Source organism: Lampetra fluviatilis, chromosome 35 (genome assembly GCF_964198595.1).
Source record: "Lampetra fluviatilis chromosome 35, kcLamFluv1.1, whole genome shotgun sequence".
Lineage (NCBI taxonomy): Eukaryota > Metazoa > Chordata > Hyperoartia > Petromyzontiformes > Petromyzontidae > Lampetra > Lampetra fluviatilis.
Window position 1 is genome coordinate 8,127,078 of NC_136309.1, and position 27,894 is coordinate 8,154,971.

General features: G+C 45.4%; 1 protein-coding gene across 1 annotated transcript; it reads right to left on the minus strand.

Moving 5' to 3' along the window:
* Positions 1-1,132: 1,132 nt before the first annotated feature.
* On the minus strand, positions 1,133-27,894 carry LOC144944596 (F-box and WD repeat domain containing protein 10B-like). Its single transcript, XM_078872891.1, has 15 exons — positions 27,790-27,894; positions 22,545-22,818; positions 21,772-22,051; positions 20,474-20,668; positions 18,300-18,452; positions 16,461-16,588; positions 14,779-14,907; positions 13,606-13,715; positions 12,112-12,315; positions 11,111-11,232; positions 10,208-10,356; positions 8,869-9,011; positions 6,956-7,114; positions 5,262-5,515; positions 1,133-2,445 (listed from the first exon to the last, which is right to left on the minus strand). Exons 2-15 carry the CDS (start codon positions 22,779-22,781, stop codon positions 1,496-1,498), a joined length of 3,213 nt encoding a protein of 1,070 aa, XP_078729017.1. The 5' UTR covers positions 22,782-22,818; positions 27,790-27,894; the 3' UTR covers positions 1,133-1,495.

Here is a 27,894-nt window from a genome sequence, read left to right on the forward strand (position 1 = left end):
CGTCGTGATTTTTTTTTTCTATCTACGTGACTTTACCAAAAGAACCAAAGAGTATGAATTCCTGCAGTCACGAAAGCTTCAAATCAAGCTAGCATATGTTGAGGTTTTATACAACTGCTTATTTCGTTTGGATTCCGTGAATAAATGCAGCCCGAGATTTTCACGCGTGAAAATATAATTTATTACATTACAATGAGATTCCAAAAGCATCACATGGCTTTAAACAAAAGAAATCATGAAGTGCTTGGTTTTTCTAAGCACTGATAATACAATGCCACACATAGCGGAGATTGTTTTACATCAACTGACAAGTGACATGAACACCTTATTGTAGACCAGTGTTTTTACTTTTTGTTTCTTTCGGTAAAGTCACGTAGGTATCAAATCAAATAAATCACGACGTTTCGGGCGCAACACAAGCGTCCATCATAAGGTGGGAAAGCATGGTCTGCTCCTGAGGCAGGAAAGCATGGTCTGTTGCCCGAAACGTCGTGATTTATTTTATTTTCTACCTACATGACTTTACCGAAAGAACCAAAGAGTATGGATTCCTGCAGTCACAAAAGCTTCAAATCACCAGCGTCTTTGTTTTTATGTCAATGCAATTTCGTCTTATAATGACTGGGACTGAGAAAGATGGTATTATATCCGAATATTACACTTATCAGGATTGTTGCTACAATGCACGAAACTCTTTTTTCGAAAAGTGCCATTAAACTAACGTTGTAAACTGCACGCTAACAAAGAGACTGTATATCAATCAAGAGATTGGAATGAGCTGACAAAACAGCAACGAGTGTAAAACACAACCATCAAGAGCACTAAACTATAAATGCAAAAAAAGTTATTTTCCAACCGAAAACACAACACGAATCCCAGCATCCTTTGCGTGTGCAGATGACATCTGCTGCAAACCTTTTTGTGTTCGAGAACAGTCCACGGAAGGGGATGTCACAACAGAACTACTTCTTGAAATCCCTTCGAGTGACCTCTGATCCACAAAGTCGAGGGCAACACCTTAGCACCCACTTTGTTGTGTGACAATCAAACTATTATGTTTAATTATCAGAGCTAGAATGTCGTCAAATTAAATGTAAAACCAAATATAATGTCGTTTGGATTCGAACCCAGGACCTCAGTAGTGACAGCTCAGTGTCCTGACCTCTGAGCCCACTGGGCCATTAGTATTGTGGCATTTGACAAGAGCCAAAGCGGATAAAATGAGAGCGAGCAAGTCAATTTAAGCACAAGGGAGGGAGAGCATGAGAGAGTTGAGTGACTGTGATACAACTGTTCAGTCACAACCATACCAGGGTTATTGCCACTGCCTCTTGATACAGTGCCAGCCAATACTACACCTAAAGGTGCACATTCATAGCTTGACGTACCTATGACCGGGGCTCGTTGCGATGCAGTCCCGTCACAGTAGAGTGTGCATGCATCCATCGCTTATTTCTCCGCAACTTCCTAAATCACAAAGGCGCGTTATGACCCGTCACTTGCTAGAGCGGCACCTGCTCAAATCCTGCCTGTCCACCACGCGTTGCCTGGACGGAGGAGCTACGCCTGCTGCAGCCTGGCTCTGAGCCTCCCTGTTAAGCTGCTGCCCCTGGGACCGCCCGGTGCAAGACCTCAATTCGACTAAGCGACTCGGCGAGGCCTGGGGGCGGTGGGTTCCTTTATCGGCGGACCCCAGCCGGCTCAGGGCCGCGCCAGCGCCCGGGTGCCCGGGATGGAAGAGCATCCTCGTGTCGCCAATAGGCCGCTCGGCCGACGTGGTGAACCTGCCGACTCGGTGCAGCTTCGGGGAGGCCGAGGTTACCGAGCGGGGCCGGGCCCGTGCCGCGCACCGCGCGCTGCCCGGTGTCTCGCAAAAGCCGAGGCTGGTGAGGGCCCGTGCGAGCTGGGGCCGAGGGATGGAGGAGCTCGCCACTCTGCCGCTCGGCTCTCGCTTCGGCTTCGAGTCGAGCACCTCCAAAGGGATCGCCATGGTTTTCACGAACGTCAGCTTCCCCAGCGCAACCTTCAGAACCGACGGCTCGGGCGAGCCGACGCTGCTTCGTGCCGCCTTGCCGCGTTCATGCGCTGTGGAATCCTGGCTCTGCCTGACGCCGTTTGGACACGGTGACTTAGGGCGTTCTGCTTTCGGCAGAACAATCGCTTCCGAACTCGTGGAATGTGAAAGCTCTACTTGGGGAGATTTCAAAGGCGATGGTTGGACCGCCGTCGATTTGATTGGATCCAGTTTAAGTCCTTTTGTGTTCAGCATCCCTGGCTGGTGATTTTTTTCGGTGTTGATGCCAAGCTGCTCTGAGCTCTGCTTCTGCCGCATTGCAGAGATCTTGAGATATATTTGATCTGCAGTCATTGGCCTCTTTTGCCAGTGGAGATCAAAGCTGCGCAGGACATCTTGTGACAGAGGTAGTGATGCTGTGTGTCCTCTCTCTAGAATAACAAAATAAATAAACAGTGCATCAATAAGAAAGTCACATGCTTCTCTTGAGTTAAACAGTGTTCCATTACCTTAATATCTTTGAAATGAAAACATTTTATATTTTAATCTGACATGAATATTTTTTTAGTATTTAATATAATTATTTTCAAACGTATATGATTATTAATATATGTGCAAATACAAATTATTCATATAAATGTCACAATTAAAACGCTACACACTCTAGTTTAACAATTATCATAACATCTGACAGAGATTCATACAGTGATTCATACAAATAAGGCCACAAAATAAGCATTTAGCTGTTGCAACATATTGCATGACTAATTCTACAAACTTTTATCAACCAATTTATAATGTTGTTACTAATACTGTCTACACTGTTTATGTACACACACCTCGACCTTTGATGTCAAAAGATTCACTTCCAATGCGCGATGGGGAGGGATTCTCAACATGGGTGGCCCTGACTCACTGGCCAACACTCCTTGTTGCATACTTGAAGGCTCAGCCATGGACGAGAACTTTTTCTGCATTAATGGTAGCTTTGCAAATTGCTGTTATCTTTAACACGTAGGCTGGCGCGACCAATATCATCCATAATACAGGTTTTTTAGGGTTTGATTGCGTAAATATGAATGTATAATAATGAATAAGCCAACCGGTAGTGGATACCCATTGTAATTTATACGCATTCATTAATCCTCCCCCCCACTTCGTACAAGAATGGCTCACAAGTGACGTCATCACATCTACCCCTCTATTTAAGGAACCAAACGGGAGGATTTCTCCACAAATCTGGCTGCCGCCTTATGGCGCCGGTTGTAATTACTGGCGAAACGTCGTACTCAGATTGTAAATGTTGTGGATTTGCTCTCCAACTGTACTAGTAACGAATTGGCATGTTCTGTTTCCGTGAAAAAAACTTACTAATTGGCGGGTTTAACGATACATTTATATTTATGCGATCTAACCCAGAAAAACCTATATTATGGATGATATTCAAGTACGACGTTTCGCCAGTAATTACAACCAGCCTCATCAGGCGACAGCTAGAGTTGTGAATACATCCTCCTGTTTCGGTCTTAAACAGAAGGATGCATGTGATGTCGTCACTGTGTCAATTGGCTGTGTCGGGTGGTGTCGGGTGGTGTCGGGTTTAACGAAAAAATTATATTTTGATTTAAAGCTTTCGTGACTGCAGGGATTCATAGTCTTGGTTCTTTCGGTAAAGCCCCGTAGAAGGGAAATAATAAAATAATAAAAATATAAAACAATCTCACGACGTTTCGACTGCAGCACAAGCAATCATCATTTGTGGATTTCACACCTGATGATGATTGCAACACAAGCAATCATCAGGTGTGAAATCCACAGATGATAATTGCTTGTGTTGCAGTCGAAACGCCGTGAGAATTTTTTTTGTTTTATATTTTTATTATTTTATTATTTCCCTTCTACGTGACTTTACTGAAAGAACCAAGAATATGAAAAATTCACAGTTACGCGATCTAACCCAAAAACCTCTATTATGGCTGTTATCTGTGAAATACTGGAACGTTGCGCGATCAAATCCCAGCTAGGGGGTTAAGCAAAACCTTCACTCTACAGACATTATAACGAGTACTGCTTAGTACACGTGTACATGTACACAGACCCGTTTTGTCAATCTACTCCTGGATGGGGACATCCCCAAGCCGTGCGGGTCATGGAGGGGTTATTTGAATATGCTTCACCACACTGGCCAGTGCCGGTTGGTGGAAGTATATATGTACGTATGTTGAACTTCTTTCGCACTGTACGTTGCCAACCAATGCTAATCGGAGGTGCGGGGGTGGCGGCGACGGCGAGGGGGGGGGACAACAAATTAAACACAAACAGCAGAGGTGTGGAGCACAGACGTGGACGTGACACAAAGTACAATTTAATTTTCCTGCACTGCCCATTGCTGACCACCACACAGCCCCGCAAGCCCTATAACAACCTGTTGTGCATGGTGGCAACCCATGCAAGCACTATTCTGGCTCAACCCTGCTCACCGTCCGAGATCTGATGAGATCGGGTGCACCCTGGGTAAAAATTGTTGTCGTTATCATCGGCACTTGGTGCATAATACGTACGTTTTACTTTGCACGAAGTGGGAATTTTAACAGTGGGTTATCCTTTAGACATACTGGTCCCCACCATAGGAATGTGGAATTCACATCACTGGCTCAGGGCTACAAGCAGCCATCGTTATAATCGTCGAGACAATGTGAATGTTTTTCTTTTTTTTGTAACAGCGGCTGATCCACCATTACGGCTGAACTGAACAGGTGCCAGTGGCTGCACGACACCTGACTCACAAGGAGAACTTCAAATCCAAGTGAGAGTTTGACTCATTCCATCATCCTTCCAGGACACGATAAAATAAGTACCACTATGTAATGCATCAACAGTGGTTGCCCTGTGGTTAGACAGGTTCCGTGCTATAAACATGTATAATTTCCACTACAGCACAAGTTTAGGGCCGCCGACAAAGACGAGTGCCCTCCAGTGCTCGACCGATCATGGGAGACACTTTGACAGTGACTCCGTCGTGACTCCGGTTTCACGTGACGAACAGAAGCGACTCTTCAGCGATGCGTCAAATCGTGAAGACTCCCCGCGGTATCTTGTGGTGGCGAAAGCTCAGTAGGGAAAATACAACGCTCAACGTGCGGCCTACCACTCAAGAGATTATGAGTGGCTCGGATGAGGAAAGCCTACGGGCTTTAAACCGACGCTGCGGTAACTTCGTCCATTTACACCCCGATCGGAGGCGCACCTGTCAGTAGAAGCGGATGCGTCCCGGCTGCCCCGGTTTTGCCCAGTAATGCCGAGCGAGGTTTCCGGACGCGCCGGGCTCGTGTGGGCAATCGCCGCGGCGCTGGCGCTGCCGGCTCATTGCCGGGCTTCTCCTCTCCCTCCTCCTCCTCTTCGACCGTCGTCTTATCCACGCACTCGCTCGCCGCGTCGTAATCCCACCGCACGTCTTCAAACTGAAACACCAGCACGCTCGTCGGCGTGTTGATCAGCAGCCTAACAGACGCGACGGGCAACGGGAGGGCCACTTCCCAGTCAGGACACGCCGCTGTTTGGTATATTCACTGTGGTATTTGTATATCTGTGATGTGTTTATGTAGTAGAGGTGTATCGTACGGACAGTACGAAATAAGTTTAACATACATACATATTCGTATCTCCGCTTCACGAACAAGTCTACAGAATCAGGCCCGATCACGTCATATTTTGGAAACTAAGAGGGGATGAGACTGGATAGTGCTAAGGTGAGGGACCAACATGCACAACAGGTTGGTATATGCTATTACAGGGTTATGCTGTGAGCAGATCCATAGTTATCCTGTACTTTCCATGCTCCCTTGCCTTTACCACTTCGCACTCACCGGCGTGGTGAAGAATGGTGAGATAATGCCCACGACCCACATGGCGTGGGGCAGTCCTAGGGCTGTACACATGATCATACCCGCATATAACTAAGTAACTGTTATTATTGCATATAAATTAAATGTAGCTCATAATTTAGTGTCACACAAATGTCTTTTTTTCTGAGAGCATACGTGATTCAGAATCATTTATACTGTTTAAAATTACTTCCAAAGTATTGACTTTTTATAGATATATGCATACAATATATAAATATGAGTGCTGAGTAATGTGCATTTCACAACTTTGCAGTGATATTTACGGTCTGCCTCGCATGCAAGAGGTGCCAGGTGAATGTTGTATTTGGCTTGAGCATCGATGTCATTATTATCATCATCACGCTTGTTTACCCAGGAAAGCCTCGCTGAGTCTCAAAACTCCGTTTCAGGAGTGTGCTACTAAGTTTTCTTAGTAAGGGGGGCGATGCTACTGTTTGTAATCCCAATTGAAACATCTGCAGGAGTGTTTTTTTTTGTCAGAATTGGAATGTGTTGGACCAATACTAGTTACCTTGTATGTTTTTTTAAGCTATGGAAGAAATCTGGAGAACCCGGAGGGTACCCAGGCAGAACAAGGGGGAGAACGTAGATAATCCACACAGAAAGGTGACCGAGGCAGGGAATCCAACCCGGAAACTTCTTGCTGTGGGACACGAGTGCTCCCCCTGCGCCACCACCCTGCCACCCTGGAGTGTGATGTCACGGGACAGGGGTGCCACGGTGGCGAGATGTTAACTGCCTCACCTGGTATGCAGGAGGTCGATGGGTTCGATCCCAACCCCGACACCTGTATATTTGGAGTTTGCGGTGTCTCTTTCCCCGTGGTTGTGTGGATTTTTCTCCGGACCCTCTGGTTTTGCGCTCCACGTTTAGAAACGTGCGTTTAGAGTATTTGGCTGCTATAAATGTCCACATGATCAGCCACTTCGTTGGGCTATCATTTGTGGCCAGGTCGCTTTTGAAAAATAGCTATATAGCGAAGTGGGGCCTTACCTGGTAAAATAAAAATATTTTTTCTTAAGTTCAGTTTAGACACCTGCTGTCGCTTGTGGCCAGGTAAGTGATCGGCTCGGAGTGGCTGTTTCCCCGCATGACACGGAGGCAGTCGCCAGACAGCAAGTTGAACACGCGGATCTTGCCGTCGGCACAGCCGGTCACGACTCGCAGGTACAGCAGGGCCACGGACAGCACCTCCCTGTACTCGCACGCAGACCCACGCTCGCTTAGGTTAATGCTCGCGGTCACGCTACATTTCAGTTTGTGTGTATGTTGACCTTCTTTCACACCGTACATAGCCAACCGTGCTAATCGGAGGTGCTGGTGAAGTACAACAAACTAAACACAAAAAACTGTTCGAAAGAAGTTAGCTTTAAATCAGTTCATAGCTCCAGTGGATACTTAATATCAGAAGGGAGAGCATTCAAGACGCCCACAGAACTGACCCTGGAAGCGTGCGATGCGGTGATCGTCTTTGTTTGATGGCCAGCCAAAAGCCGCTGCGAGGATGACCATAGTTTGCTTGATTGTTTATGCTCCTTGACGAGATCAGCAAGGTATTGTGGTTTATTTGTGGCAAGCACTTGGTGTGTAATGAGTGCAACCTTATAATGTATTCATTCGGAAAGCAGAAGCCAATGCAGCTCGGCGAGCACTGGACGGACATGGTCGGATCTTGCAGTACCCGTCACGACACCGTGCCAGAGAATTTTGTACACACGTCCACACGGTCCCTCCGATGCGGTTGTTAATCCTTATCAATGGGTACTCGAAAACAATGACGTGAAATGTTTCTCCATCTCACTCTCACACCCTTTCTCATTCTCCGCAGTATCATGTGAACGCGTGTCCTTGTATCTAATAGGATCTCCACCTTTTAAAGAGACGTGCCGGCTAAAATGGGCTTAGGAATTTTTGTGAATAGTGCTATTACTGCTGCTGTTGTTGTTACTGATGGTGATGCTGATGATGAAATCGGTGTTGATGCTGCAAAGGCTGATGATGATTATACCTATAAGACTTGCTGCTGCTGATGATCATAATGATGATGATAATGATGGTTACTGCTGCTGCTTTTGCTGTTGCTGATGAATAATACATTAAACAATGTGCCCTGAACTATACCTATTCATTTTAGGACATGTTTTCCACATATGTGGAAGGTGCAATGGTGCTCATTTAAAAATGAAAATATTCAAATTTAACCTTTGATGAATGTGGTATATAAAAAAGCATATATTTCAAAGATGACAACTGTGTGGTTATAAAAAGACATTCATGCAAATGCATTACGGTAAAGGTCATGATTGACTTCACAGTTAACCATCGAATGCACCATTCCAAGTCTACAATGCATCATGTTTTATGAGTGTCTATTTCACGCATATATACCCAACCTTACTGCGATTGTTCCAAATAGTTGTCATTCAGCATCAGGATTCTGAATACCTTCCCCATCATGAGCCATGTGAGCTGCACCTAGACTGTAATAACCATTGTCTTTGCATGTCAAGAGGTTGACGAGCATTGCTATTTTTAAGACAAATCACAAGGCTCATTTTTACATATTGCCTTTTGAGAATGTATGTTCATCTTACTGTTATATTCGTATCGCTGTCCCTGCTGGTTTGAATGTACAGATGAATGTATTGGTTGATAAACTATGAACTAAACTATTTTTATTTCACCAGGTAAGGCCCACTGAGCTATATAGTTATTTTTCAGCAGCGATCTGGCTATCACAAACGATAGCTCAACAAAGTGGCTCATCACGTGGAAACTTATAGCAGCCGAATACTCTAACGGATGCTTCGAAATGTGGAGGGAAAAACCGGTGTCAGGGTCGGGATCAAACCCTCAACCTCCTGTATACCAGGCGAGGTAGTTAACATCTCGCCACCGTGGCACCATCGTGGTGATTCTCAGGTCATGCTGGCTAAAGACGAGCCTCACCGGGGATGCCTGAAAGCTGCAATGGAGAGTCTGTGCCTTCCCAGCATGCTCCAGGTCATGGCGAATCCATCCACGCCTCCTGTCACGAGGTGCCATGCGTCCAGCGCAAGGCTTGTGATGGCTCCACGATGACCCTCCAGAACCTTGACGAGAGGTCAGCACCACCACCATGATCAACATTACCACTACGGCCATCACTACCACCATCACTTTCACTATTACCAACACTATCACCATATCCCCCTCCACCAGCACCACCACCATGATCAACATAACCACTACGAACACAACTACCACCATCACCCCCACTATTACCAACACTATCACCATATCCCCCTCCACCAGCACCACCACCATGATCAACATTACCACTACGGCCACAACTACCACCATCACCCCCACTATTACCAACATTACCACCATATCCCACTCCACCAGCACCACCACCATGATCAACATTACCACTATGACCACCACTACCATGACCAGTACTACTATCGTTATTACAAAGACAAAGACCCCCCATATGGCCTTCACAGACTTTTGGGGCAAGTGCTGTTAGCGAGCAGCTATGAAGGTCGGCACGGCACACGGGGTGGAGAGCCAGCAACACGCCCGGCCGCGTTTTTCTAGTGATGATGTTTATACACCGCACCAGGTACTCATTTGAGGCTGAGTTGATCTAGGGAAGGCCCAGGACCGGTTTAGAAAATCGTCACGTGTTGGTCATGAGTGGGAATCGAACTCGGGTCGCCAGGTTCTTAGCGTAGCATGATAACTGCTACTCTGGCTACCACCATTACTACCACCATTTCCATCACTATTATCACCACCATCACCACCATCTACATGTCTAAATCCGCTCAAGCCTCCTGTGAATCACGTGACTTCTATGTGGCAGCCCCCACTCTGAATCCCTCACTCTCCCCGCCCCCTGTGAAAACAGACGATGCTTCGTGCATTAGTCGAGGCCCTTATTTAGCTTCCCTATCTCATCTCTCCCTTGTTTCCCTTTCTCCTTTCTTTCTCCATCCTTTTCCTCCCATCTCCAATTCTCTCTCTCATCTCTTCACTCTCTCTCCCATTCCTTTTCTCTTTCTATAGATTATATCGGTGACTCTACTCCCATTAACGTGGTGTGCCACGCGTACAGAGACGCTAGTCGTATTGATTCTTGAATTAAATTGCGAATCTCAATCAGAAACACTTCACCGTCACATGCTGACTTTGTCGGCGTACAAACTGTCGAGAGTCCAGAGCACAGAATGAGAAGAGTACTTCCTACAGTGCCGCGATATAAGCATGACAAATGCACGATTTGAGAGCGAGTGGGGCTCACCTTGATGAGGCTGCCGGATTCCAGGTGCCACACCTTGACTAGGCCTCCCTCGCAGCCGCTGGCCACGTGCCCGGCGTTCGCCCCGACCGCTCGGATGCACCGCCGGTGCTTGAGAGTGTGCAAGCAGCGCCCCGTGTGAACATCCCAAACTGCCGGAACATGGAAACAAACAACACAGGCCTCCCATCGCTTTACGCGGTCGATGCTGTGTTCCCAAAAAAAAGCGCACAAAGCGAAATCACGTAGCATCAGAATCGGAATCTTTTTTTTATCCTGGAGAAATCCGATGAGCTATGGAGCTTTTTTCACAGATGTCCAGTAGGTGCCGGTGAATTCGTTGATAGTTCAGAACATCGGTGTGTTGCAGAGTAAACCCACAACATTTATTCCACTGGTAAATGTTGTGGGTTTGCTCCCCAACACACTCCAATGATAAATGTTGTGGGTTTACTCTCCAACACAACGGTATGATTACCTACTAACGAATTGGCACGTTCTGTTTACGTGACAAACCTTACTAATTGGCTGTGGCGGGTGGTGGTGGGTTTAACGACGCATTTATATTTACGCGATCTAACCCAAAAACCTCTATTATGGATAATATTGGTCGCGAAAGCCTACGTGTCAAACTGGCAATGATAGTAGCGACAGAGATGGGTTGTACTGAGAAATTATTCTGTGAGCGTAGGCATTGCGGACATCTTTTAAGCTTCCCCCCGAGGCTATCCTTTGGCTATCAGACTTCGACGTGGACTCGTGAGTTTCGATACACAGCAGTTGAGATAAGCAGGCGCAAGTCCGTGGATTGCTCTAAACGTCAGCACCTAGTACGCTTCGATGATCGTTCAGAGCAAGTGGTGCTCATTGCCGCATATCCGCGCGTACACAGAAGGTGAGCAGCACCTTTGACATGCGCGTCCTTGGCTCCAGACACTAAGCAGTCTCCGTGCAGGGCTAAGCAGGTGACTGTGCCCTGGTGTCCACGGAAAATCCGCAGGCAGGCACCGCTGTGCATGTTCCACGACCTACAGCACCACCAAATAAAGTAAAAAAAAATAACTTAAACAAATCTTGTGTTTTTTACCGGGGTGGTGGTGGTGCATGCCTGTAATCCAGCATTGTTGAGGCTAGGGTTGGTGGATCACATGTCTTGAAACTTCCTTTCGTCTGTATGGGATAGAGTGTTTCCCCCTCGCACACGTGGTTTTTGTCTGGGTGCTCTAGTTTCCTCCGACCTGCAAATAAACAGTAATTGGCCGATAACACCATAATTTCGAGGGCATTTGCTGGCGCTGGCTCATCACGTGCTGTCTTCCCGCTTGTCTGTGGCTCCTCGCGCCTCTGAGTTGTTCTCTCTCTACGAGAGTGAGTGGATACTGTTGCGGTGCGTTACATGTTGAAGTTCTTTTCACATAACTTTTCGCAGGCTGTTCTACAACGATGGGTGATGCGCGCTTTCAGCAAGTGTTCTGAATAAACAAATCATCTCGTGATGTGATGCTGAGAGCACAATTAGAATACATTTGGGAAAGAAGGCCCGAAAAATAAAATAACAAGCATGCTTGTGCATGGATTCTGTAACAGTGTCCAACATGTGTTTGTCCTTCAAACTATTTATTCGCAGTAAAGAAGCCGATGGGTAGGGCAAAATGTGATTGCATATTTCAATAAAGTAATTTTGGCTCTGGTTTATGTCTGCTAGCTTTGGCCATTTTTCTAAAGGGTGAGTCTCGAACAGCAACACAACTCCAAACTAAATTTACATTAGATCATCTTTGCGATAGCAATCATTACTCCTTGTTGCAGACAGATGGTCCGACTGACAGACGGACGGACGGACGTACGGACTGTTGTTAATTGCATTCACGCTCTCCAACTCAGTTGGAAAGCGTTAAAAGAAAAACCTGATGCTCAGGTCGTAGCTGCCGCTGAGGAGGAGGCCCCTCTCCTGGCACACAAGGACAGCGCGGACGCTGCCCGCGTGGCCGCGGATCACCGGGGGCACCTCCTTGGCTCGCTCCACGTCCAGCAGCCGCACGTGCCGGTCAATGGAGCCCAGCGCCGCCAGGTGGCCTCCCGCGTACGCCACCACCCGGCACGGCTCCTCTCTGCAACCACGGGAACACCACGTTAGCCGTGAGATTCATATATATGTATATATATTTTTTATTTAACCTAAATCAACAGTCGTAACGGAGGGCACATAAACGTACGAGCAAGGCTTGCGTGTCCAGATACATTTATTTAGAATTCTCCAGCAATTCAGCAAAGCAGAATGACTTCTAGCGGTTGGCAATTTTGTTGAGACAAGTGGGATGAGTGAAAATTATTAAGTGTGTTAGGTGTGCAACGATGTATCCGTTCATCAATTAAATGATGCTCACGATACAAGCGTTGAATTAAGATTCTAAGTATTTTTGAATTTCATTCATATGCCTTGTGTTTTATTTTTTATCGCGGACGCTGAGCACAAGCCCAAAACGCCAAGCGACAAACAGCACTTTCGAATGTGTTTCATGGACACAATACTTTAATACGTTTCTGCAATTGAGTGGAGATATGAGAACTTATAATAAAATAAATGATGGGAGGGAATTCCGAAGTTGAGTAGTGCAAGGAAAGAAGCAGATTGATAGGTGTTGTGACCTGCAGGATAGTAGTTAAACACAATATAGATACAATGTGTGTATGGCTGTTGAACTTCTTTTGCACCATACGTAGCCAAGCGTGCTCATCGAAGGTGTGGAAATAGCCAAAATGAAATAGCCAGTCTGGTTGACACAAAGCCCCTGACACTGGTGGAGGAAGCAATGTGTGGAATTCGCGTTACCTATTGGGATCACCTGACCCCTGCTGCTACGTTGACCACAGGAGAAAAAAATCACAGAATTCTTGAATCGAATCGCAGCCCCCAAAACTGTGACAATTCAACGAACTGTGAGGAACGTGAATTATGACGAGCTTAAAATACACATGTCAGCACCATAACAAGGTGACAACGTGCCTTATTTACAATGGAGACATTGACATTCATGAACAACTCATAAACACTGCCTTAACGTGGGAAAACATGAACAGTAGGTTGACGGCCAGTTGTTGTTATGTTTTAAGTTGTTGACACGTTCTAAGTTGTTGACACGTTCTGAGTTGTTGACACGTTCTAAGTTGTTGACACGTTCTGAGTTGCTGTCACATTCTGACCCCGCCCCCACTGGAAATCTGTGAAATAGAGCTTTGTAGTGCATCGGATTCCATCGGATTCCTCCAGCATGATTCTGAAGAGTGTTTAACTCGTGCCTGCACACCACCGCCAATGAAGTCCATACACCGACGGTACGTGTACGCGCCACGTAGAAGAATAAGCCAAGCGGCGCTTACTTACAAACAGCAACTCTTACTTTTGTAGGACAATGAGGACGTTGTAAGCGCTGCAGTAGACATTCCTCTCCTCCATGTGTACCACCCGTGTAGCAATGCCCTGCAGTGCAGAGGAGAAGCTGCTATTCACCTGCAAAACGCAAACACAACCAATCCGTAAGCCCATCTTTACATGTCACGAAAATAGCCATTACCTTCTCTGTGAAAATTATCAATGAAAAAGGTAAACACACTACATTTCTCCTTCGTATATATGTCTCCCCACGTAAAAACACACACAATAGTATATCTTACACAACCCATTGTCCCAACGGCCTTCTTGGAGTGCATCATTTCAGCAGCATTGAATAAGTACAAGCAAACTGTAGACCGGATTGAACAACTATGTTGTTAATTATATTCTCCAGAATGACACCATTTATTATTTTTATGCATTACATAATTTGGTATCGAACTAGGACCTATATCTTGAAGAAATGGTCCTTGACTATAACATCTGGCAGTTCACCAGGATTGATTCAACCTAGCCCAATTGTGCTGATGAGAAGCTTTGTGTCAAAACCAGTCCAGAAATTGGCAGGACTGAACCAGTGCAGCTGAAGTAATGCACTCCCAGAAGGCTGTTGGGTCTGATGGCTGGGAAAATACACTTTTAGTTTTTTAACGTGGAGAAACAGACATAAGAAGAAGAACTATTGTTTGCATATCTTATGTTGCCTATCTTTACAGATCATTGTCATTTATTGGCACATTCCCTCGCCGGTATGGATTTGGTTTCAATCATCAAAATGGACCGCAGAGCTTAAGCCTGATAGTTATTGCTCAGTCCTGTTGGTCACATCATTCACAAATGGATTATCTGTGAATCCCACAGAGAGTCGATTTTTTTACAACTGTATTAATATGGATCGTGGCGCAGTGGTGAGCCGGGGTGCGCTACGAGGCTGGCGCCCCGAGTTAGATTCCCAGCCGGAGCTACTCACGTCAGTGGCAAGTTATATCTGAACCGATCATGGAACCCCTCCCCACCACCCGTCCGTTCACCAACCAGCAATGACCAGCGTGGCAAAGTTTGGCCAAACAATCCCAATGACCAACACGGCGTGGGGACGCTTTCATCCAGTGATGGATTGACAGAGGGCTGTAAATGATTATCATTAACGAGTTCGTGTAGTGTTGCTGAGAGTGGCCACCTTGGTGGTAGCGCTGTGAGATGCCATGTCTCCAGTGGAGATGAGGTCCAATCCATTTTCAGCGAGCGCTGGCACTTCCACCTCTCGTAGCCTGGCGTACACTGGGTTCACCCTCTTGGCCGATGTTCCCTATTAAAAATACAATCACAACACGATCGGCATTCCTTTTCAAATGTATAGCCACTAAGCCTCATATTTAAACACATTGCATACAGCATATATAAATAGGTAACGGTGCAGCCTTGCAATTGCTTGTTGTATATTCATTTCTACTGCTAGGTTGATAGAGGTGGGTGGGCTTTGAGAAATTTCCATGATTATTTCACCTGCTGCGCTGGGAGATGGAATCAAACCGGAAACCTCTGGACTGCAAGTACAATGTGCTAACCATTACACCACAGCAGTTCCCAACATAAAACATATAAATCTAAATAAATTTATTTTTACGTAAGAAGTTCAATGCATATTCCGTGATCTTCAGAATCGATAATAGTTAATTAACCTATTTATGATTATACCCCCAGTATTCAACACTGTGAGTACTGCACTGTGTTTGTTTTCAGAAATAACAGCGCTAAATACAACAGGGGTAGTTGGTTCATATATTCGACCATGTGGCTGAAACATTAGCTCTTAAATTGTGAACGTCAGTGCTCTTGCGACGCAGAAGTAAACAATAGTTTCAAGTTTACTCTGTTTAATCAGGCGAAAGTTCCAGAGATCAGGATCGTCCAATTTGCAAGAATGATCTGGAAAATTGGTCTGTCAATAGGGGGAAATGTTTGCAAATGGTAATCCCAATTGAGCAATGTGCAGTGTAATTTCCGAATTTGGCAAATATTGACCCTGATCCGGGGCCCACAATGCCCCCCTCTTGTGAATGACGTAACGTCTGCTGTGAAGCGGATGGCGCGTAGTGTTATTAAGGTTAATACCGCGCCACAGTAATACTCAGGGCAGCCAAATGAGTCAAGAATCCGTGATTTTTCTCCTGTGGTCAACGCAGCAGCCTCTTGTGGCAATAGGGGGTCACGTGAAACCAACAGAAAATGTGAATTCCACTCGTTGATTCCTCCACCCATGCCAGAGACTTTGTCTACTCGACGGGCTATTTCATGTTGCAGCTACCTCTCGTCTAAGTCATTGGCACCATCGATGATGGTCAATGTTGATGGTGGTTGCAGTTGCCACCTGTTCGTGGTTTCCCAGGATCATGCTCTTGTTGAGGGCAGCTGTCCTCGGATATCCTCCAGTCTTCCGGGACGTTAAAAGTTCTCTGTTTTCTGAGTTGCGTAATAATACACTGCTCAAGACAATTAATTTACTCATAGTCCTCCCCTATCCTGGTTTTGTGTATATGTATGTTGAACGTCTTTCGCACCGCATGTAGTCAACCGTGCTAATCGGAGGTGTGATATACTTTTTCCCATGATGTCTCAGTTTTTGCTGTACCTCAGAGGTGGAAACCCTAATGGGTAGTGGATGAAGGAGGATGCTGTATATAGAACGTCGATGACTATGCTCAGTGGCAAAGGTGGCTTTGGATTGATATGGCGTGAGAAATAAATGACAGATGACGTCATTATTTGAGTCGATTTCGTCAGCAGTTGTGTCTGCAGAGCTAGAGCAGCTTGATGATTCCTGGACATTGCAGGCTATGCTCAAATGAGGGGAGGCTTTACCTGCAATGCCATGGCCTCGTCCCTGACCACCTGTTTGACGATGCTCTCCTTCTGCACCTCCGTCACGAGGTACCGCCAGTGAAGTGACACGTGCCGGCAAGCCGACAATGAGGCCTGGTCCAATATACCTGTGGGGACAATAATAATTATTTATTCATCCAGGAAAGCCACGTTGAGTCGTAGAACTTTTTTCTGGAGTGTCCTGCGTTGCATTTTTATGCTAAGTGTATTTTAAGCCAATTAATGAGCTTCTATACACGTGGGAGTATGTATGTATGTTGAACTTCTTTCGGGCCGTACGTAGTCAACCCTGCTAATCGGAGGTGCAATGGTGGGAGGAAACCGGAGCACCCGGAGAAAACCCGCACGTGCGAGGGGGCAACACTCTATCCTCGTACAGATGGAAACAGATGGCGGTTGGACCACTCGCTGTACTGCTTGCTCCTAGCGAGCCAGGGTATGGCACCTCCTCGACGCCCACGGGAAGGGAGTCCCACAAAACCATTTGTGCGTTGCACCAACCCTAGTTTGCCTAAAAATTGCTGGATTACAGGGGTGCACCACCACTGCTCAGAGCAGGCATGTCGTACAAGTATCTGCTAGGACATTGTATAACCCAGGGGTCGGCAACCAAAATAACAAGAAGAGACATTTTTTTCTAAATCGGTAAAAAAATCTTTAAAGTGAATACGAGACGGTGGGTCCTTAATAAATTGCGTCACGAGCAGTCCTTAAAGAGCCGCATGTGGCTCCGGATCCGCGGGTTGCCGACCCCCTGTATCAACGGTGCATTGTTTCCAGTGGGTTCTCTTGCTTCACGGTGGATGCATGCACAGTTGGTCAAAAATAGAAGTGTTTCCCTGCAGCATCCCCCTTCTTCACTTGAAGCCCTCCCTGCGCAAGTGGTTTAAATTCCATATTGCATTGACAAGGGTCAGTCTCTTCAAAGGGCAACAGCAGTTAACCTCCCATTAGGAGGTATGGTGTAGTTTTTTTTAAAGATAACTTGACATCGATTCAAAACTACTTCACTCCCGGTATTGTCCACACATATATACGTGAACTTTATTTAAAAACTTAGGTGTGTCTTGAAAATAACAGTGGCAGGACATTTAAAAGTAGTCTCAAACTGAATCTGGGGATCTCGGTATGATATACTGCTACTGGCTGCTCCTCTAAAACCTATCTTGGCAAGTGGCAGTGCAAATCTGAAGAGATCTTTACGTAGCGGTAGACTGGGCATAGTGGCTGCTGGTCATGGTAAGCTTACGATGGCGCATAACTACAGTGACTCGATTTTAAAATTAACACACAAAAATGGTTTGTCAAAGTTGGTATGCGGGAATTAAAATGACAGAAAATGAATCTTTTACAGCAATGCACACAGTGCTAATTATGCCTGCCAAGAATAGCACACCTATAAGTTATCATACGTGTATTTCTAGACCTCAAATGCTTGACTTTACATTGGAGAGAGCAACAGCAGCATATTGAAACTGTCAGTGTTGGAAGAGCTGTGTGCACGCTACGCATGTCCAACGTTGCCATGTGGAGAAATGTACTATCATTAAATCCTGCATAATTTTCATTGATTTACAAACCTATACATAGCATGTTCTACAGATAGGCGTAATTTTTGCGGATATTAGTTATTTAAAATGTTTTGTCATGTTTTCTTACCAGATTATACAATTGTTTATCCCAATAATAGTTTGCTAGGCATGTACTGTAAGCCCACACATAGTTTTAGAGCTCATTAACATTCACATTTGCCAAAAATAAAATGCGTGTTTATATATATACAAATATTTTTGGCCAATTTGCAACTGCGGTATTTACCCAGTATGTATTTGGCGAGATGCACAGGAAGGCTCCGGATTAAGTCCCTTTGATTTCCCACACCAGCAAGGTGCCTTGAGAAGGTTTCCATTCCAACACGATCTCTACGTCTCTTGGTCTTGCTCTTCTTGGAATAAGGCGTCACCTCTGACCCTGAAGGGGGAGAGACAGACAGCTGTGACCTTTACACACCATCCCCGCACCGTCTCTCTCCCCCCCCCCCCACAGACGTTCATGCCCTAAACTGGGATCCACACAAAGCTTAAACATTTTTTGGACACTCTTAGAAACACAAACCATGTTAACAATTTCAGAAATGCATTCATCATCTCTATAATTTCAAACATGCATTCTCCAAATTCAGTTCCGAGAATGCCAAGCGCATAAATACCAGGGCAGCATGTTTCTGCATAAAAGTTATTCAAAACTTCTGCATTCGAGTTGAGACTGGCCCAAGATATTATTGTTCTCACGTTATTAAATCCATCTTCTGTACCATAACAATGTGGGCTTTCATTATGGAAATCCACATACAAGCTCTGTACGTGAGCAAAAGTGCCAATTAGAGAAATACAAGATTTTAAAAAAATGTATCTAGTTATAATAATGCTCTTGACCAAGGAAAGCCTCATTGATTCTAGACTCTACTTTTTCGGAGGGTCCTGTATCCGGATATTTTGCAATTTCGTGTCGGAGGAAACTGGAGCGCCCAGAAATACAAGAGGGTAACGCTCAAAAGCTCTGCACAGATGTATGCAATAATCTATTGCTATAATGCCATCTCATGGTCACCATGCAGCCTAAGCAGGGCTGTATGCCTACGAAAACTAAAGGGCTTAAGACAAAAATGTGACCATGTTTTTGTTTGTATGAAAAACATGTAACCAAGATATCGTCTGGAATAAATATATTTATATGGCAAGGATAGGCACAGTGCATATACAAAGAGGCAGAGTCATGTTAATAACAATAAAAAAAAATCATAAGGTGAAAAAAATTTACACCGGAGATTAACTTTTCAAGATTTTTTCATTGCAAAATTAGCAATGACATTTTTTTCAATAATTTCAAATTAAATCTGCTTATTTGCGGCACACAGCATGCTCCCATATAATTTGAGCACAGACTAAATAATGAACATATCAGCAGTAACGACATCTGTCCCCTGGCTGGACGAAGTCCGCGTGAAACAAGCGAGTGACAGTGGTGGTAGAAACACGTGGCAGCAACAGTAGCGACTGAAGTTATCACTGAAGGAGTAACAGCGGCAGTAGTAACACGGGGCAGCAGCAGTAGCGACTCAAGAAAGTTGTCACTGAAGAAGTGACAGTGGTGGTAGTAACACGGGGCAGCAGCAGTAGCGACTGTAAAAAGTTATCACTCAAGGTGTGACAGCGTTGGTAGTAACACGGGGCAGCAGCAGTAGCGACTGAAGTTATCACTGAAGGAGTGACAGCGGCGGTAGTAACACGGGGCAGCAGCAGTAGCGACTGAAGTTATCACTGAAGGAGTGACAGTGGTGGTAGTAACACGGGGCAGCAGCAGTAGCGACTGTAGAAAGTTGTCACTGAAGGAGTAACAGTGGTGGTAGTAACATGGGGCAGCAGCATGGAATGATGCCGTCACCCTGCTGCTCTATTTAAGATCCGGAGGAGGTGGAGGGCTTCTCTATTGTGGCAAATCACCCGATGATGCTGGATGTAATTACCAGCGAAACGTCGTACTCAAAAAATGAAAATGTTGTGGATTCACTCTTCAACACACCGGTGGGCTAAAGTAGTGAACTATTTGTCTTGTGTCAACGTGACACATTTTTTACTGATTGGCCGTGTCGGGTGGTGGAGGGTTGCGACACGCGATCTAACCCAAAAACCTTTATTATGAATAATATTGGTCGCGAAAGCCTACGTGTTAAAATGTGCTTCAATCGAAAAAACGGGTTCAAGCATTCGGACAGACGTGGGGAAACAGGGGTTGTGCATGGGTGAAACAACGTAGCACGGCCCAAAATTGACCTCTCGACTTCGTAATGGATGTGCCACTCCAGAACTCCAGGAAACGTCAATCTATGCTCGCACCATTGCATGCCGTCACGCAGGCGGCATGGGAAAATACGGTACGCGCTTGAAAATCCCCGTGGGGAAAAAAAATGAGCGGAAGATATCTCCACGTACCCATGACACCGACGATGTTTCGGCGCAGGCTCGGTGGCACCATGCCGGGTAAAATGGCGCAGTAATCCCGTCTGGCAGCCACCAGCAGCTGCAAGTCGGGATGATCTTCTGTCCGGAAGCTGTCATTTGAGCTTCGAGTCTCGCCAATTTCCTCTTCTTCCTCTTCTCCTCCTCGATGCCTGCCTTCTTCTCCTTCTGGAAGATGTGATTGCACACATAGTCAGGTTATTCTTATTTCAAAATACACACCTTCATTTTGCTTTTTTATCTACGTTGAATATAACCTTAGCATTCAAACGTTTTACGTGCACCAATGGATGCAACTCATGCACACACATAGCATAATGACGTCGTTTGGATATTGAATGGTGGAGGCGATGGAGCGGTGGTGTAGTGGCTGGTATAGTGGCGACCAAAATTTGATTCCCGGCCACAGCTAACATCGTTGGTGAATGATATCTGAACTAGTTCTGGGCCTCCCTCTTCACAAGCCCACAATAACCAACATACTTAAGAGGAAGCATTCATTCAGGAGCAGATGGACAACGGGCTGTGAACTATTTAATTAATATTATACTGTAATATTATAATCTAATCCAGCTAGCTGGGTGGCACTCTGCCACCCATATGTGGTCATTGGCTGACATAAATAATTTGTACATACATGACATATCCTATGGTCCACAAAAGTGTATTCATGGTGATTTTTAGGTAACCTCTTGCAATAAAACAATGAATGTATGTACTGTATGTTGAACTTCTTTCACACTGTACGTAGACAACCATGCTAATCGGAAGTGCGGGGGAAGGATAACAAACTAAACACAAAAAGCAGTTCTAAAAAAAATAGTTTCAATCTAGAATGAAAACTGCATAGCTCCAGTGGCTTCCTAATATCGGAAGAGCGTTCCAGACGGCCGCAGGGCATCTGAAAGCGTGCGATGCAGTGACTGTCTTTGTTCGATGGTTAGCCAAAAGCAATATTCGTAATATTAGTAATAATGACAATTTTTGCAGCACCGTAGCATGGCAAGCCATTACTGCTGTATACTATTTTTCATATGGTTCCTGATTTGGTATGTTTGGTTATATCAGTGTTAAGGAGTGTTTGCTCGGCTTGCACCGCCTGTTGTTTGGCCAGATGTTGACTCCCCAGAGCAGCTCCTAGCACGTCAAATGAAAACCGGCACGTCATGCCGAACAACGCGCTACGTAACCTTCAAGTTCAAGTAACCTGAAAACACATCGGAGGCAGATAACCAATCGAGTGGCGGCACCTTTCCAGGCACCGTGCTCACCCGTTCGCCAGAAATGCTGCCGCTCCACGAGGGCTTGCACGAGTTCACTGAGCTCGAGGGAGAGGCATGGGTCGCACGCACGAAGCGCTCCCAGCAGGAAGAGGGCCTGGCTCCAGACGCCGGCGGACGAGAACCACTGCCACGCGCGGGAAGCCTCCCTGCCGGGGTGTTCCACGCCACGCAGGCTCTCCGGCACGTCCGCCCACACGAGCAGGTTGCTGGCTGTCGGCCAGCTAATGACCGATCGGGCGTACGTCAGGTCTTTGGCCAGGGCTGGAAGCTGGGGGAGGTGTTACACAGCCATCATAATGGTTTTCGTTAATATCCAAGATATTTTGGAAATACATTAGTCACAGTACTGAACTGGCACTGGTTGAGATCCTGGGTTCTCATCCAAGCAGACAGCTGCCATTAAACTGGGTTCTCGAGTGTAGAGAATTGATGATCTCAGCCCGACCACCAATGAATGCACAAAAAAACAGTGGCGATAAAGAAGACGATTGAAGAGACCTCACAGTTCTGGAGCCTCATCTTCTCAGCCCATTTTCTGACACAGTGTGATGAGCCGCTAGCTGCAGAGTTCCAAACGTAAATCTCTTTGTCTCACGCCGTGGCGCCAGTAGCACAAATGGAATGCAATTGAGAATAAGCCAAACAATAATTTGAGAATTATTTTAGATTACTTAGAATTATTTTCCTTTGCGAAGGATGTTTTTGTACGAATGCAAAGTTGACTAATTCCTCCACTCCAATGTTGCTGCATGCTGGCCAACCTGGATCGTCTGGGCGAGTTGACTCAGCGACTTCCTCGCTCTTGTGCGCAGCAGAAGGCCGGCCACGAAGTCTCTCTGTGCTGAATGTCCCAAGTGGCCCAGCCAGGCCGTGGTGCGGTCCAGCCAGCCGGTGAGCATGCACGCCTGGCAATGCCCGCAGCTGGTGAGCTCCCGGGGCACCGCGTGGCATCGCAGCTTGGGGTCAGCGTCCACACCTGCCGTGGTCGCTTCCCGCATGTCCAGCGGATGCCGATTGCCAACCTCGCAATGCCTGCTAAAGACGTACATGATTGACAAATGGCCACAATCACTGGTGTGGCCGTCACCATGCCAGCGATGCTTAGTTATTGCCGCAGGGTTTGTTTCAATTTCCGTAAATCCAGTGACGTTTGGGTAAAGGGTGGGTGAGTGGTGGCAGGTAGGAGTGTGTTAATGTGCACGTGCAGTCTACTGTATATACAACAAAATGCTTTCACGTCAGGAGTAAATACATATGTACGATGGAGTAATGTATGTGTGTTGAACTTCTTTCGCACCATATGTAGCCAACCGTGCTAATCGGATGTGAGGAGGACAACAAACTAAACACAAAAAGCTGTTCAAAAGAAATTAGTTTTCAATCTTCATTTAATGACATATTTACTATTTACTGTAATGTATTAAAGGAAAGCCTCATCGAGTCCCAATACTAGTTTTCATATGGTTCCTGAATTGGGATGTTTGGTAATATCAGTGTTAAGGAGTGTTATGCATGTGACAAGAAACTGCCATACAAGCACAAACCATAGTCATACAAGGCGATAACAGTAAAGGGTTCACATGGATGGGTTTTAGAAGCCTTTTGCTGGATTACTATCTCCTGGTCACTTCGTAGGCCAGTGGTTTTAGGATTTCACAAATCTCTATGATATCCACCAACCCATGCTTCAGAAGACATGCATATGGATGGGCATGCGCTTAAAGCTTATGCTCTTACCAAAGGCATATAGATTGATTTATATTAATACAAAAGAGGATGGGTATACGCACACCCCTTGGGAGCAAGTCCAGACAAGACAAAAATCCCCCGTATAGCCTTAAGAGACTGTTGGGGCAAGTGCTGTTAGCGAGCACCTATGAAGGCTGGAACAGCACACGGTGGGGGTGGGTGGCCAGCACCACGCCCGGCCGACTTTGTCTCCTTAGTGGCGATATTTACACACCGCACTAGGTATATGAGACTGAGTCGACCTAGGGGAAGCCCAGGACCGTCTCAGATAATCGTCATTGGTGTTGGCCATTAACGGGAATGGAACTCGGCTGGGTTCGTAGCGCCGTACGCTGACAGCTTACACAACACACACTGGTTTGTCCAGCAATGCTTATATCCAAATTGAATGTTTATTCTGAAGTTGCCCTTTTCTGTCCCCTCACCAGTGTCATATAAGGATGTGTTGCTTATATCAGAACTGTGCTTATGTGAGCTGTGCTCCTATTCAGCTTATACTGCACTGCCAAAATTTGCTTTGACCTTCAAAAGATATGTAATGTGTTTTAGTTTCATTGTTAAATGTTCCCAGCTACACCTCTGTAATATGAAGCTGAAAAACATACATTGATGGTAATTCCATATTGCCCATTGCTCACAGTTGGCATCGTCCATCTCGTGAATAATTGCTTGTGATTGCCTTATGGCAGCCTGGCACAGACAGATCTGCCTCCCGCTGGGCAAAGGGCATCTAATGCCAGCAATCAAACAGTAATTGGTCTGGCAGTGTTGACTGCAAATCAACTATTCTAAAAACACTACATCTCATAAGAATTCCATGCAATACCGGAGAGCGTTCTGTAGTTCGGATTTTGCCGTGTTATACAATCATTGGTTAGATGGATCACTGGTGTGTTTCAGATTAGGAATAAGTTAATATATATACGAGATAAATAAATACTGTTTTGAGAAAATAGCTTATGGTGAAATCACTTGAAATGTGCCCAACCTCAATGACTTTCGGAGGCAGAGCAGGGCTGTGCCTGGCTAGTCATTGTAAAGGGAACCACCAGACACGTGGTTGTGAGGTGGCCAGAATGTGGCAGTGTTACTCCTTTAATGTGTCGGGTTTATTTTACAGATGCTGTAACGCCAGTTTTCTGCTCGTGCCAAATACTAATGCAGACGCCTCCTAAATATGAAAAACAAATCGGATTTTCTGCTTAAATAATACATATAATTATTAAGTATTAGTCAAATTAACTGCAGTGGTTTCATGATTCCACAATACTGTACAAATTAAATCAAATATAAAAAAAACTTGTTGAAGGTGCAAGTTTCTGAATAAATTTCATCAGCACGTTGATTTATCATGCAGCAAAATGGTACAGTTTAAGAATAGTCTGCATTCCATTTACATTCTACACCACACTTAGCTGGACTCTTTAAATCATCATTATAATGGCCATTCAAAAACTTGAAATGTTGCAGCTTTTTCACTCCAGCTTCAAGTGAGTTGAGGACCTGTTGCCCTGGGTCATGTAAGTGGTAATATTGTAACACATGCATTCATTGCTGTCAACTGCATAGTGCTGTGTGTGTGTTTCGGATGTATGTGAATCGTATGATTAACGCAGGACAACTTTAGAATGTATTGCTTGGTCATACCTGAAGTGACCTTTTCTGTTGAAGAATTAGTATTGAATCGTGAGTACAGTTGTAGATCGCAATCCACGTGCGTCAGTAGCGTATTAAGTAGCGTTAAAAACGTTTTGCTTGCACAATACAAAACACAATTTGCACATTGTTCACGTAAATTCTCCGCTTTTTCTGTCCACAATTTGGAACCTGCGGTTAGAGTATTTGGCTGCTCTACATTCCCCCATTCATAAGCCACTTGATTGCGCTATCATTTGAGGCCAGGCCGCTACTGAGAAAGAGCTATATAGGTTAGTGGGCTTTACCTGGTAAAATATAATAAAACGTGTGAATGACAGGCACAATGGATGTGCGGATAACAGCAAGGCCCCCAATCGACTTAGGAGCATATACTTGGTATGGCGGGTAATAGGAGGGCAGAAAAGAGAGTATTCACCATACAGTGTAATACATTTAATCCAAGTGAAAGCACATTCAGCCAAGTCTAATTTATCACAAGGCGGACATGAATTAGACACACAGCTGGAACACGGGAATGGCCAGAATACGAGAAGAAAGGAACCAGGGGAAAACGCATACAGTAAAATGACTTTAAACAAACTCCATTAACTTTTAAATAAAATGATATTGTATTCCCCGTAAATTGAACGTAACATGGCAAAAACAATGAAAATATGCGCTTTAAGAGCACTGTACAGCATTACTTATGATACAGAAAAACATAAATGTAAAAAACGATTACCGTACACTTGAGTTACTAATCAAACAAATCAACCTTGTGTAAAGGGAAATAAGAATGTAGTATTGTTTACACAGTGCAATACAATATGTACTCAGGGTTGACTGCTGGCGCAGTAGTTAGCACTATGAACCCAGCCATTTGAGTTCCAATTCCCGGCCAAACCTCCCATCATTGGCGATATCTGGACCGGTCCTGACCTTACCACCTTCACCAACCAGCGTGGCTTACCTAGTAAGGTCAAAACATTTCCACGACACGACCAACACGGCGCGGTAATAAGGCCTTCATCCAGCAGTGATTGATTTTATTTTGTTTTATTTTATTTCTAACTACGTGACTTGACCGAAAGAACCAAAGCAAACGGCAATACATGATTACGTTTTACGAACATAATTTCAACTTGCACCTCGCACAGTATACGCTCACTCTCGAAAAGAGAGAACGACTCACAGGCCCGAGGAACCACAGACAAGCAGGAAGGCAGGCGTCAAAGTTTGCCCAATCTCTGTAGTCCTCTATGTCAGTGACTCCATCAATATTTATTTTACGTGCCAATATCGCCCTTAATAAAGTGGGAATCGGTGCACCATTACAGCAGAACCGGGAGCGGTACAGGGGGGGGGGGGCAGAGAGCAATAGGAATGAGAAAAAGAGACTAATCACGACCTCAGCGGCTAACACCGACTAAGCAAAGTAAATTTAAACTGCGCGCAAAATAAAGTGCAACCGCGTGTAACAGATAGCATAAGAAAAGTAAGTAGTAAATAACACATATAAGTGAATGAAATAATTTTCCTTCTTAAATTGTATATATTAAAGTTGGACTTGGTGACAGCCACACACATTGGAAGGGTAGACCAATTACCCTCTAGGCTCTGGAGCTCACTTGAATGAAGGCACTTCTGTCAGCAATGGGGTGACCACGCAATTGCAGCCCTGCGCCTTTAACTGTTGTGTGTGTATCAGCATTGAGGACCCTTTAATAACTATAAGCCCTTGTAGGCACTACAAATTGTACATAATTAGATCACAGCTAGAACACAATGCCTTTCTCCACTACAATTTGTTACAAACCCACGCACCGCGTAAACTTACACATGCACAACGGGCTAATTGGATACGCAGTACATCACAGCAGGGCAAAGTATATTGATTTCTTACGAGTGATTTCCATAATTTGTTTACCAATTAAAGCCTTATTGAGTCTCAAGGCTCATCTTCAGGGAGGGCCCTGCATTCCAATGTTTGGCCACATTCGTCAGTGGCTTTTCTTCGCGTGGAAGGACATAGGAAGTGCCCGGAGTAGCCCCAACCCATGAAACACAATGAGCGATAAACACTGGATAGGACCGCACATATGGGTTCATAAAACACATATTTGCTGTACTGCCACACGCGCGCAAGCCACCTCGGGTCTTTTTCATTTTAAATGCCACAATTCTCTACGTCGTCCACCAACCCTTGCTGGACTGCAGGACATACGGAATTATAATATTACAGTCACCAGGGCTTCATTGCAGACGGCGGAGCTATCCAGGTTACAGTTTCGAAAAAAAATGTGCTCCGAAAAAGCGGGCAGTTTTGTGGTTGTCCTTTAGAATATTCCATTGGACATCAAGCCCTGACAATAATGATGATAACGACGACGACACGCAGTATAAAACGGTGGATTGAACACGGCACACACAGCGTTTCTGAAACAATAGCGTCTTAAATGTAAGTGACCCTAACGTGGCCGCGGCTGAGTCGTTAAAAGTTAACACAGCACGGCGCAACAGAAGAACTCACCGGCTCCGCGCGGGTCTTAAACCACTTTTTTTTTGTAACCGTCTCACTCAACAACCCCCCCCTCCACCCCCTAAGTCACTTTGACGTACCGCAGGGATACTTCGCTTTGCCGGCGCTCGTTAGACCTCTGCCTTTAAACTCTTTCGAAAAAAAAGCGTCGCGGCTTCGTCTGTGGCGCCCTCGAGGCGCGTCGC

Excerpts from the sequence above, each read along its gene's own strand:
- LOC144944596 (XM_078872891.1), bottom strand. The coding sequence starts at position 22,781 with ATGCGGGAAGCGACCACGGCAGGTGTGGACGCTGACCCCAAGCTGCGA. Across the intron at positions 16,589-18,299 it reads TCTCGCCAAATACATACTGG|GTATATTGGACCAGGCCTCA; the intron begins GTAAATACCGCA and ends TTGTCCCCACAG. Across the intron at positions 2,446-5,261 it reads GCATCCGCTTCTACTGACAG|AGAGAGGACACACAGCATCA; the intron begins GTGCGCCTCCGA and ends TTGTTATTCTAG.